The sequence below is a fragment of the Nyctereutes procyonoides genome, unplaced genomic scaffold (assembly GCF_905146905.1).
Source record: "Nyctereutes procyonoides isolate TBG_1078 unplaced genomic scaffold, NYPRO_anot_genome, whole genome shotgun sequence".
Taxonomy (NCBI): Eukaryota; Metazoa; Chordata; class Mammalia; order Carnivora; family Canidae; genus Nyctereutes; species Nyctereutes procyonoides.
The window spans coordinates 12,697,042-12,710,484 of record NW_026575052.1 but is presented as its reverse complement, the minus strand read 5'-3'; the positions used below and the strand labels follow the sequence as shown (position 1 = coordinate 12,710,484).

At 53.1% G+C, this 13,443-nt stretch overlaps 1 protein-coding gene across 2 annotated transcripts in view; it reads left to right on the top strand.

Moving 5' to 3' along the window:
• WASF2 (WASP family member 2) overlaps positions 1 to 6,133 on the top strand; it is a 74,301-nt gene extending 68,168 nt beyond the window's left edge. For both annotated transcript variants that reach the window (XM_055331918.1, XM_055331919.1), the window contains exons 8-9: positions 281 to 795; positions 2,088 to 6,133. In XM_055331918.1, coding sequence (XP_055187893.1) covers positions 281 to 795; positions 2,088 to 2,245 — 673 coding nt within the window. In that variant the 3' untranslated portion in view covers positions 2,246 to 6,133. The remainder of the gene's footprint in view (positions 1 to 280; positions 796 to 2,087) is intronic.
• The last annotated feature ends 7,310 nt before the right edge of the window (positions 6,134 to 13,443 follow it).

The window sequence follows — 13,443 nt, the reverse complement described above, 5'->3', positions numbered from 1 at the left end:
TGACTTCAGCCAACCCTTACCTGATAGAGGAACTCAGTGTAAACTTCTTTCAAATAGCTTTTCTCAATTACTAGTTATATCCCTCTGCTGATGAGAAGCTTCATTGCATTACAAGGCTTCCCATTGCATTGTTGGTCTGTTCTGATCATTTTTTCTATTTGAGCTAAAATGAAATGATAGTAGTCAACCAAAATAAACCTAGGCTCCTAGATAAGCTTTATTAGAGGTGGATGCTTGCGTGCTGAGACTGATGGTGGGTCTTTTTTCTTTGTCCTTTTAGCTGCCCAACAGACAGCAACCAAAGAGGGCCTGGCTTAGCTGGACCTAAAAGATCCAGTGTGGTCAGCCCAAGCCATCCACCGCCAGCTCCTCCTCTGGGCTCTCCACCAGGCTCCAAACCCGGGTTTGCTCCACCACCTGCCCCTCCACCTCCACCTCCAATGATGAGCGTTCCACCCCCTCCACCGCCTGGAGGATTTGGGCCTCCAGGGACCCCACCACCACCTTCACCCCCATCTTTTCCACCTCACCCCGATTTTGCTGCCCCTCCACCTCCTCCCCCACCGCCTGCAGCTGACTACCCGACTCTGCCACCACCTCCCTTGTCCCAACCAATAGGAAGTGCACCTCCGCCTCCCCCGCCTCCCCCTCCCCCGGGGCCCCCTCCTCTCCTTTTCAGTGGTCCCAATGTCCAGCCTGTCACACCACCACCACTTTCTGATGCCACCAAGCCTAAGTCCTCCTTGCCTCCTGTGAGTGATGCCCGCAGCGACTTACTTTCAGCCATACGTCAAGGTAATTCCCAGTGCTGGGTCCAGGACCACTTGTCAATTTCTACAGCCGAGATGACTGGTTAGAGGGTGGCCTAGGGGTTCCATGCCCTTCCCAAGGGATAGCTTCCATTGGGTGGGGAGAGATTGGGAGGGACCTCAGGCCTCACATCAGCCTAAAGAAAGGCTTCACTCTGAAAATACGGAGATTTAGATTTCTTTCCATCTTAGTTTAAAGTAAAGGATTCTTGGGGCACCTGAGCCAAAGCATCTGCCCTCGGCTCAGGTCATGATCCCAGGGTCCTGGGATTGAGCCCCAAGTCAGGCTCCCAGCTCGGTGGAGAGCCTACTTCTCCCCCTTCCTCTGCCTGCTCTTCCCCCTGCTTGTGCTCTCTCTCTTTTTCAAATAAATATATAAAAGCTTTAAAAAATAATAAAAACAAAATAGATAAAATAATGATTCTTGGGGCCTTGGATGGCTCAGTCAGAAGAGCAGGTGACTCTTGATCTCAGGGTTGTGAGTTTAAGCCCCACCTTGGGTGTAGAGATTACCTTAAATAAGTAAAGTAGGAGATTCTTAACTTGGGGTCTTTGAACTCCTTGACAAGACATGGCTTTGCCTGTGTTTGCCTTCATTTTGTGCCCCAGAGAAAACCAAGTATCACTGCCCTAGAAGATACTTCTCTGGCCAGTCATGCCCTGTCCTCTTACCCTTTGTCCCTTCTCTCTTTCCCCTTTCTCACCCCGTCCTTCTCCCCTTTTTCTCCTATTCCCTCCTTGTCTCATTCCCTCCCTTTTTCCCACCTTCCTGCCCTCCCTTATCATCTCACCCTTGTGGAGTATTTATTCTCTTTCTTTCAGAGGTCAGGTCTAATCCCAGTGGTTTAAAGTCATTTCTTCGGTTTGTGAGACTCCTGGAACTAGGGGTTGTCTGAGGGAGACCAGTTGGGGCAGCTGGGCTCAGTGGTAATCAGTGAACCAGGGAGACTGAGTGCCTAGTGGGTACAGTTTGGTGGCTACTCCCCACTCAGAGCCTCCTGAGAAGTGCCATCCTCACCAGCCTGACTGTGGAAATGGAAAGAATGGCAGGCTTCTTTCCAACATGCCTATTGCATTGGGGCCAGGCTTGGATAAACCCTCATCTTTACTTCTTTTCTTGCTTTCTCTTTTCCCTTTTTACTTTTTCAGAGGATCCCCACACCTTCCCAGACTCTGCCCACCCCTGGCCACGCCCCCTTCCTCAGTCCTGTGTGGATCCCCAGACCTTTGGAGACCCACTCACCTTCTGAACCCTTCTCTCTGTCTCTATCTCATCAGGCTTTCAGCTGCGCAAGGTTGAGGAGCAGCAGGAACAAGAGAAACGAGATGTCGTGGGCAACGATGTAGCCACCATCTTGTCACGTCGAATTGCCGTGGAGTACAGCGACTCAGAAGATGACTCCTCTGAGTTTGATGAGGACGACTGGTCGGATTAACTCTTTCTGCCTGCTGCCCTCCTCCTTTTTCTTTCCTCCTGCTGCCTTCTTTGATGCATATCCCAACAGTCTGATGGGGGGTGGGGAGAGGAAAAAAGAATTTCAAGGGGCCAAAGTCTTCCCTGAAGCAACCAAAGATATATCCAAGTGCTTCCTCCAAATCAACATATATTTTCCCATCTCCCCATGGACAGGCCCCATGGGGGCTCCTGAGATTCAGTAGCTGAGATGTTCCCTCTTCCCTTCAAGTGACTGTTGCATATTGAAGAGAAGGCAAAACTCCAAAGCAGATCCCTTTGATTGGGTTTAGATTGGAGTTGGTATCTTCCCTTGGGAGCCATTTTCATCTGTAGTCTCCTTCCAAAATCCTTACCCTTCAAATAGTGCCAGCCATCTTCTGGTCCTAAAGCCTGCATGGGCATGGCTGGCCTCTTTCCCACGCGCTGAGAGGGCAGAGCAGGCCACATGCCCTAGCAGCCAGACTGCCACACCTTTGTGCCGTGGTCAGCAGGGTGAGCTAGCTATCTTTTGCTAAGCCATCTCTGTGTCTCGGTGCGCTTTATTCTAGGAGCCATCAGGCCCTAAAGAGTGTCTCCCTCTCTACCCAGAAATGGTGCCTTTCTGAAGGCTGAAGTTGTTGCCTCCCCTCAGGCTCTCTTTCTGCAGAGTGTGGTGTTCAAGTGTCCTTTAAATACTCCTCCCTCACTACCAGGTGCTTTAGGCACCAGAGCCTAGTTCAAACCTCCAGTACCCATGACCAAACTAGCCTTGACAGGGATCTGGACCTCTGTTGGCCGTCAGGGGCCAAGCTTAGAGACTCAGAACTGCAGAACTGGAAGAATGATGGAACTCCTTGGATCCTACCCTCTTAATGATGCTGGGAAATGACTTGCTTCAGGTCTTCAGGTCACACGGTTGGATGGTGACAGAACTCTAGAGCCCAGAATTCCTGGTTCCAAGTCACCTGTGCCTTCTGGGACCAAATAGTGGGCACTTGGAGGAGTCCAGGTAGAGCAGTCTTGGCTCTTTGCTACTCCAGACCTCACCATAGGTGGGAGTCCCAGGAGGAGGGCTCAGAGCCAGTGCCGGACCTCTCAGTGCTGCTCAGACCCTTATAGCCTGTCTTACAATTCTTTGCTCCCCCTTTACTATCGCCATTGAACCACATGGCCTTGGGAGCTGCCCTTCTGGGGGACCAGAGGTAGTGAAAGAAGGAAGGGGGTATGCAGCTTTGACAGGTGCTGCTTTCAATTCCTCTACAACTCGTCCCCCTTTTATTTCCCCAATTTAAGCATAGGTTCTGCCAACTATAGAAACTTCAGTCCCTCAGGCTGGCGGCTGCCGCAGGTAGCTGCCTAGGGGGGCCTGGCAGCTGTGAGCAGGGCTGAAAGGCTGAGGGGCTCTGGGTCTTATTTCCAGCTCCCTCCTCACTGTGTGCCGTGATGTTCCCTCCCTCACTCCCCCTTTTCCCAGAGCTAATACACAGGTGCTATTATTCAGAAAAAAACTGGTCAGCTTTGGCCAACAGTGAGGTTTCTTCTCTTCTGCCCTATTGTGTAGCCTCTTATGCTGAAACCGGCTTCTCCTGGCTTCTCTGGCTTTCAGAGCCCTGAAACAAAGAGAAACAGGATCTGTCTCTACCCAGCACAGCAAATGGTTGTAGTAATTGCCAAAGCCCTCATAAACCCCTCCGGCTTGAGGGGAGTGTGTAATCATGGGTACTACCGCTGTGCCCTGGCTGGATGCTCCCCGTCTGCCTTCTTTCCTTGAACTCTATCGTGGGGACTGAGCCTGTAGGGGCCAGCATGCCCTCCTGCCGGGGCTACTGCAGACTGTACCCCCGCCCTCCCCAGATCAGATGTCTGCCATGGGGCGGGCACCGTGCTCCGTGCTGGCCATACCCTACTGTGTGTGCCCACACCTTGCTTCCCACCTTGTACTTAGGAAGCTGAAGGTGCTTTCTTCAGAACCCTAAAATGGCTGTTGAAGGTGTCCCTGGCTGCAGCCCAGCAGTGGCTCGAGAGGCAGGTGGAGGGCAGTGGTTCTCCCAAATAGGAGTCCTGGGGCCTGGCCAGGCCAGGGTTCGGGCCTAATGGCTTTGACTAAATTACCCCCATCCCCCTCCTTTCCGGAAAAGGGGGAGCTAGCGTCACTTGCTATCATTCTGCTCTGACCTTGAAGGGGGCGGTGTTGGCCTGGCTTCTGGAATGGACACAGTCTGCCCTGGAAAGGGCTGGGGGCAGAAGGGGGGGCACTGCCTGCGGAAGGTAGGATTAGATCATTAGCTCAGTGACCTCCTAGGGTTTCGATGTGCTGTGTTCTCATCCTACAGCTGGTTTGGTAATGATCTGCAAGTCCCGGAGAGCAACAGCACAGCTCTGCCTGACGCTCTCATTAAAATCTATGCAGCCAAGCTCTGTGCTTTGTAGCAGCCGGCCTTGCGAAGCCTCCTCAGCTCGGGGGGCTGGGGACCCAGTCAGCCGAGAGGCCCTCTGGGCTCTATTTATGCATATGTGCACCAAAACAAAACAAAAAACCCACAATGCTTCCCTAAACCCAGAGCCCTTTAAGATGATAAAGGACCCTATGCAGGTAATTGTGTGTCTTTGGAATCCTGTAATTGTAGAATGCAAAGTTTAGTGATTATTTAAACTGGGCTGAGGCTGGTAAGAGTGTGGAGCAGTAGTTCATAAGGACTCAAGCGCTGAAGCTAAGGAGCCACCTCCCTTCCCTAGTTTGCCCAGCCCAGGGGACCTGCCCCCATTCCTGTGGCCCAGGGACCCAGCTTCCAGTCGGCAGTGTCAGAAGTGACTTGTGGCTTTGCCATGGTTGTGAGATGACTACATTCCAAAGGAGCAGCCACAGGGAGGGGGCAGGCTCTGCAATCCCTTGGAGGCTCAGAGCAGCTGGCCCAAGCTCCAGCTCGCCTCCAACGGAAGCTCAAGCGCCCTCAGAAACGACCCTGGCCAATGTCACCGCAGAGCCGAGGCAGTGTTGTCAGGGCTAATGTGAAATTTCTTCCCGTGGCGCCGATCCTCCGGCTCTGCAGCGCCAGCTTGGACAGATTGAGGTCTCTGTGGCTTTGGTGACCCTGCTTAAGCATTCCCACCGTGTCCCAGCTTTGCTCTCAGCCTGCCTCCTTCCACAGCACCCCGTCACCTGACCTCAGGGCCTGGGGAGGGGGCCAGTGCCCCAGGGCAAAGGGCTGTTGCTCAGGAGAGATGTCAGGCTTCCTGGCGTCCGTCATCAGGCTTTGAGCTCTACTGGGGTCCAGCAGACCTGGGACCAGGTGTCACTAGGAGATATGCCTCATGCTGTGCCTCCGTGAGGGCTAGGGAACAATTCTGTTATTGTATTAACTTGACTCAGTTAACTCACTTGAGAAACTAACCAATTTTTACTTTCTGTCTAGAATGATGTACATGTAGGAGAGTGAGCTATAATGCTCCCAAAGTGCCTTGTTTTTCTCTGATATAAATATATTTATAAGCACCTATTCCAGTGGATTCTTGGGTGTGTTTGCCACATCGATTTTAGGGAGTGGGCATATATGTAGTAGGGATATAGTCTGGAAATGGGTCCCTTTCCCCTCAGGGTGGGAGAGGAGAGGTGGGGGTTAGAGACCTGTGAGGGTGGGGTTAAATCAAACCCCCGAGGTGACTCTTTCCTCTTCGCCCTGCTCCTCTTAGGCTTAGAAGGACGTCCAGTTTTTTTTAAAGCCCTGTGGCTCCAAGCCTGGTCTCATTTGTTTCCCTGGCTGGCTCATGTGTGCACCACGTTAGCACCCCATGGCCTGAGGATTCCACGTAACGATTTTATGTTATACGTGCAAATATGTAAATGCCAACATTTTAAATAATTTGATAAATCTTTGTAGCTGCTCAGCCACCTTTGGTGTCTGTGTGTGTCTGTGCGTCTGTGCCTGTCTCTGTCTGTCTCTAATGGGAAAGTGGTTGGAAGGGGCCGACACTGATAGCCACAGGTGGTGGCCGGAGCCCTGGAGGGAGGTCTTGTGTGAGTGGGTTCGAGGAGCAGGAGGCCTGCGGGTCTGGATGGCGTAGCCTTTGTGGGAGGGGGAGGTGGAGGCCAGAAACCATTTTGATTTAGGAGGAGACCCAAGCTGGGGGACCCGGAAGCCCGGATCCCCAGCCGTCTTCAGCTGGGGAGACGAGCAGTTGGCCACTTGCATCAGGGAGAAGAGAGGCGCTGGCAGATGCCGATGTTGCCTCCCAGCATCTGGCCGGCATCTTGTCTGCCTCTCTGACCCAGGCAACGTACCTTAAATGTAGAAGGACTTTCAGTGGAATCCGATAAAAAGTTGAGGCTGCTGTGTGTACCCCTCCTGCCTGGGAAGGCGAAGGGGCTGGGTTTATATTCTGACCCCCAAAAGTGACCTACCCAGGAAGCAACGGTTGTTGGCAGCACAGCTGCTGAGGGTGGCCGTCCCTGGGGGCACTTGATGGGCAGACACCCAGCTCCAGTTGCCCCGGGAGAGGGCGGGGAGCAAGGTTGGTGACCCCAGTGGCCACGCCTGCCTTTCAGGGAAGGAGAGTCCCCCACCGGCGTCCCAGGAGGGGGGGGGGCAGAAGTTTTGAATTGTCAGCAAGTGCCGCGCCAGCCGCTCTGAGCTCATCGCCCGGGGTGGGGGTGCAGGGGAGGGGGCGCGGGAGCCAGCTCGCCCCGCCGGAGCCCCTCGCTGCTCCACCCTCCTGCTCAGGCCTGTGTTTAGTCAGCACTTGGCTTCCTCGGGCCGGTGACTGACAGGCAGCCAGACGCCCGCCCTGGGAGAAGACAAAATGGTGGTGTCGGGAGCCGCCCTTGCTGGGGAACTGGAGGGGAGGAGTGTGGTTCTGGGAAGCAGGCGGCCCGGCCAAAGCGCGCGCCTCCCCTGGGAGCTGTGCCCCCGGCTTCCCCTCCTGGGCCAGTCCTGAGGGGAATGAGCGTTTGCTGAGCCTGCACCTGCCAAGCCCGCACACACTTCGTTTCAGCCTCGAGAGGGAAGGGTCAGAGGTTGGGTTGCCTAAGGTCACGTGGCTGGCCGGGAGCAGCCACAGCTCACACGTGGTCTCTTCTGTTCCGCAGAGGTCATGGTCTGCCCACCCTGCCGCCTTGGGCCCTCTCCCGTCTAGAATCCCAGTCTTGTTAAGGTTTTCCCTCCGGCCTGCCCCTCCCTCTGGCGCCCTGTTACAGGTGATCCTTATTCTTGCCCTGGCTCTGAAATCAAGCGGGCAGGACCGAGGGCCCGACGCGTAGACCCTGAGAGTTGGAAGCCCTTGCACCCTGAGCTGCCGGGGAACAAAGTGGGCCCCCTGGGTGTGGGCTGGGGCTTCCCACAGGTGCACCCTGCTCCGTACACGCGTGCACACCTGTGAAGATGCACACATTCAGACACGAAGACAGGTACACACACACAAGGCGACATCTACACACGTGAGTGGGCACACTTGAGAACCCAGGCCCAAGGACACGTGCACACACCGTACGCAGAGCCCTGCCCTTGTGCAAACAAGGACACAGATCGGCACACAGTTACAGGAACACATAATCGCAGGCAAACCTCACACAGAGTCCTCAGGAGCCACCCCTCCCTTCGCGCTGCCTCCGCCAGTTCCTCACTGCCCCCTCCTGGCCGCCCGGTGGCCAGGGCAACCTGGCACCATTTCCTGTGAGTTCTGTTCTAGGGTGGTTGTCAGCTAGTTCCCTTCTGGATAATGAGGCTGGGAGCAGGTTCAGGAGCTCCTCATAGACAGTCCCTCAGCCCCAGGAGATGAGGGTGTCTAGAGGGAGGTCTGGCGCTGGACGACAGGAAAAAAAAAAGGGTTTCACACCCAAAGGAATCTCTCTCATGGTAGAATTTTCGGTATGGTGGTGGCAGGAGTCCTGCATAGACCCCCTCCCACCTCAGCAGGCAGCCAGCCCGCCCTCACCTCGGGAACTGCACACACCTCGCACTGTGTACATATTTAAAGAGAAGCAGACTTCCTGGCTGAGAAGTCAAAGGTCAGATCTTCTAGCTCCCACGTTGCTGTCCCCTCACATTGACCATGATGTATGTGACCCCTCCACCCTGGAGTCTCACCATCTTGGGAAATCCACCTCTCCCAAATGTAGTGTGCCTGAATAAAGCGCATCCATAAACATGACCCCATGGACTGACTTCAGGCCAGTCCTGGGAGGATTATCAACGCAAAGCTTTTTAGCGGTATTTTACAGTTGAGGAAACAGGCCCAGAGAGGCACAGCAACTTACCCAAAGTCACACAGCAAGTTGGCAGCAGGCATGGAAATAGAAATCCTCTTCTTCTGGGCCCCAAGCTGCCTACAAGAAAGCAGAACTCTCCCCATGGGCTCAAGCCCAGAACCAAGGAGACAGGAACAACAGAGACTAAAGCCAGAAGCTCTGCCCCTCCTTTTTTTTTTTTTTTAAAAGGTTTTTTGTTTTGTTTTGCAATCTCTATACCCAGCAGGAGGCTTGAACTCACCACCCCCGAGATCAAGAGTCACAGGCTCCACTGATTGAGCCAGCCAGGTGCTCCAAAAGCTCTGCCCTTCTGTCTGGAAACCGAAGGCTGAGGGGAACCCAGTGGAAGTCCCAGGTTTAGGTATTGAGATGGAGCCTGGGTGATGGCAACTTGCACCCTGGGTGGGTTCCATCGCTACTGCTCCCCACCCCCACCAGTGAACTGCACAAACCTGGAGCTTCCTCTGCAGAGCCAGAGGCAGGCTAGAGAGGGTTCTCCTTACTCAGTGGCCACCCGGTAACCTGTTCATCAAGGTATGTACACACACGTGAGTGACCTGTGAATGCATGCCTGGGCTCCATGGGTGTGCACTCACATGTAGATGTATGTCTACAAGTACACTTAGGAGTCCACTCATAGGGGATCCCTGGGTGGCGCAGCAGTTTAGCGCCTGCCTTTGGCCCAGGGCGCGATCCTGGAGACCCGGGATCGAATCCCACGTCAGGCTCCCTGTGCATGGAGCCTGCTTCTCCCTCTGCCTGTGTCTCTGCCTCTCTCTCTCTCACTGTGTGCCTATCATAAATAAATAAAAATTAAAAACAAAACATCTCCTTTAAAAAAAAAAAAAGAGTCCACTCATAGGTATGTGTAACATGTAAGTGTACATGTTTGCAAGCCTACATACATATGACTGAGCTTGTATGTTTTGGTGAGATGTGTTTGGATGCACATGTATATATGGTCTCTACATCTGGCAGTTAAATTTATGCACATGTAAGATGTTGCTTGTACATGTAGAGTTCATGAATGTACTTGGGTATCTGCAAATGTTCACGTGCATTTGTGTGAAAATATAGAGTGAATCATGTCCATGCACATGACTGGTGAGTGTGTGTAAAATGTGTGTGCAGGGAAGGCTTCATGTGACTGTGTACACATGAATCATAGGGGTGCCCTCCCAAGAGAATATGATGGCAGTGTTTCCTGAAGCTCTGGTATCAGGAGTGCACTGCCTGGCTCCCGCCAGCCACTGGGCTCACAGCACCCGCACCCCACCCCCGCACTCTATTCCCCAGACCCATCCTGCTTGGCCAATTTGCAGCCTCTCGCTCCCAGCTCCTGAGAAGGCCTGCAGCAAAGTCAAGGGGCTGGTGGCCAATTAGCGAGGGGGTTAATCAGGGATCTGGGGACCCCCGGGGGGCGGGAAGCCGAAGGCAGGCATGGGGGTTGGCAGGAGCACTCGCTGCCTGTCACAGGAGTGGGGGAGGGGAGAGACAAGGAGGGGAGGCTGAGCCAGCCCGGTGCCTGGAAACCAAGGGTCTGCCTGTGAATTCGTGACTGCTGAGCACTGACAGCAGGGAGCCCGTGTGGCTCTATGTGCAAAGGGGCATATACACATGCACTCAAGTCCTTGAATGTGGGCCTATGTGCCTTACACACATGTGTGTGTACTTGTGTGTACCTGCCTGGATAGCATCTATAGATACATGTGCGGTGTTGTGTCTGTCTATAAGTGGGTGTGCAATGGTGTGTAAATGGATCTGTACTGCAAACATGTCTGGACCCGTGTGTTCATGTGTATACAGGGATAAGTATGTGTGTGTATACTCCTGTGTGTGAGGCCACATATGTGCGCTGATGAATGTGCTCCTGCATGCAAACGTGTGCATAAGTTGATGTGGTCTATTAATGTGTGTGCAATGATATATCCGCATGTATGTGTATACCAGTGTGCAGGTACACCGGGGTATACATGCATGCTGGATGTATGTGCATGTGTGTGTGTGTGTTAGCTGAACGGCCACGAGCCTGGAGCCCCGCAAAGGCGCCTGTGTGTGCTCATGTGTGTGTACGCATAGGTCTGCACGCATGCAAGTCTCAGCGTGTTAGGAGCTGGGGAATGTGGGGCTTTCGGGCTCCAGGCTCCAGGCTCCAGGAGAGAATCTGACAGACGACCAGCCTTGCTGCAGCCCCCAGCCCCGGGAGCCTGTTTTCCAGCCTGCGGAAGCTGTGAGCCCGTGAACTCATCTTATATTAATAGCTGCTGTCTCCTCACTTATTGCAGGGAGAGGCGGTCATGGCCCCAGTGGGGGCTCAGCACATGGGGCTTTTCCCCTCCCCCACCCAGGACCTGGGAAGAAGGAGAGGAGAGATGGGCCCAAGGGCCTACCTAGGCAGGAAGGCAGGGAGGGCTCTAGGCCCCAGCCCTTGCCCCCCCCAATCCACTACCCAGCTCACCTCCCAAGCTTCTGTAGCTGGTGGGATGAGGCATGGGGTTGGAAAGCTGTCAGAGGGGCAGCCCGGGTGGCTCAGCAGTTTAGCGCTGCCTTCAGCCCAGGGCCCGATCCTGGGGACCCGGGATGGAGTCCCACATCGGGCTCCCTGCATGGAGGCTGCTTCTCCCTATGCCTGTGTCTCTGCCTCTCTCTGTGTCTCTCATGAATAAATAAATAAAATCTTAAAAAAGGAAAAAGGAAAGGTGTCAGGGGCCTGGACAACCTCCCCCCAAAAAACACACATGCACACACATATGCACCAGGCATGCAAAGCTAAGTAGCTCCAGGCTAGTACCAGATGAATCTGAGGCTGAAAGAGACACAGAAGACTTCAGTTTGAGAGCACAGGCATGTTCCTTCTCTCAGGGACCCTCAGTTGGAGGGGGACACACAGCCCTGCCTTCTGGGTCCCTATGCTGATGAAGAAGGCAAGACTTCTCTCTAATATTTACTCCAGAAGTATTGCAAGGCATGTTGTATAAACCACATCTTCATAGCCCCAGGAGGACTTAGCCAAGGAGGCTTCCTGGAGGAAGCACAGGGTAGGAGGTCACGGAAGGAAGACCTGAGCTGTATCTACAGAATCCCTGCAGGAAGGAAAAGCCAGCCAGCTCCACCACACTCACAGGCTCCAACCCGAGTAGCTGAGGCAGGTGTCCCTCAGGGTGGGCCCAGAGCCCAAGGCAGAGAGACCCCAGATACAGGCTCCCAGAAATGCCTCAGATCCACCATACAACCACACCCGGACAACAGAGGAGAACCCACAGTGTGGGAGCCTACCACAGGCCCTCCCAGCCGAGAAGCATTAGGCTCTGCTGAGCTCTGGAGCCAGAAACTTGCCTTGAATAGTCCAGGCACCTGCACCCTTTCCTTCTGGTCTCCCCTGTGGGGTCTCCTGGGGAACACGGGTAGGCAGCAAGGAGGCACTTCTTCACACCACCCCTCCCAAAGGTCTGTGGGTTAGCCTGGAGACCTCTAGCTTCTCCCCAACCTGGGGACAGGGCTCTCCACCCAGGTTTCCTTGCTTAGCCTCTTTCTGAGTTGCTCTTGAAATTCACTCCCTGGGGCACCCTGGTTAAGAGTCCTGAGATGGAGCCCCACATCAGGCTCCCAGCTCAGCAGGGAATCGGTTTCTCCCTTTGCCCTGCTCATGTTCTCTCTCTCTCAAATAAATAAGCAAAATCTTAAAAAGAAAAAAAAGGAAGGGCACCTGGGAGGCTCAGTGGTTGGGCATCTGTCTTTGGCTCAGGTCCTGGGATCCTGGGGTCCTGGGATCGAGTCCACATCAGGCTCCCTGCGAGAAGCCTGCTTCTCCCTCTGCCTGTGACTCTGCCTCTGCCTCTCTATATGTGTCTGTCATGAATAAATAAATAAAATAGGAATAAATAAATAAATAAATAAATAAATAAATAAATAAATAAAAAAGAAATAAATAAAAAAGGAAAGAAAGAAAGAAAGAAGAAAGAAAAAGAAAGAAAGAAAGAAAGAAAAGAAAGAAAGAGAAAGAAAGAAAGAAAGAAAGAAAGAAGAAAGAAAGAAAGAAAGAAAGAAAGAAAGAAAGACAGAAAGAAAGAAAGAAAGAAAAAGTAAAGATGGACTCCCTTACTCAGGATAGGAACAGATTTGGAGGGATCCCTGGGTGGCGCAGCGGTTTGGCGCCTGCCTTTGGCCCAGGGTGCGATCCTGGACACCCTGGATCGAATCCCACGTTGGGCTCCCGGTGCATGGAGCCTGCTTCTCCCTCTGCCTGTGTCTCTGCCTCTCTCTCTCTCTGTGACCATCATAAGTAAATAAAAATTTAAAGAAAGGAACAGATTTGAAGTCAAATGGACCTAAGTTCAAATCCCAGTTCAAACCTTTACTATGGGGATCCCTGGGTGGCGCAGCGGTTTGGCGCCTGCCTTTGGCCCAGGGCTCGATCCTGGAGACCCGGGATCGAATCCCACGTCGGGCTCCCGGTGCATGGAGCCTACTTCTCCCTCTGCCTATGTCTCTGCCTCTCTCTCTTTCTCTCTCTGTGACTATCATAAATAAATAAAAATTAAAAAAAAAACCTTTACTATGTGACTTTAGGCAGGACAATTGTCACCTTCAGTGAGACCTTTCTTGGGAGCCCTCATTTAAAGATTATATGTACTGTGTCCCTTCCCTACTTTATTTCTCTCTGAGGACTCTGCAGTCTCTGACATTACCAAATCTTAAACTTGTCTCTTTATTACTGTCTCCTCTATGAAATGTAAGTTGTCTTCAAGGATGGCAGTGAACTGGGGCGGCCCCGGGTGGTTCAGCAGTTTAGCGCCGCCTTCAGCCCAGTGCCTGATCCTGGAGACCCAGGATCGAGTCCCACGTCAGGCTCCCTTCATGGAGCCTGCTTCTCTCTCTGCCTGTGTCTCTGCCTCTCTCTTTCTCTGTGTCTCTCATGAATAAATAAATGAAGTTAAAAAAATAAAATTTTAAAAAAA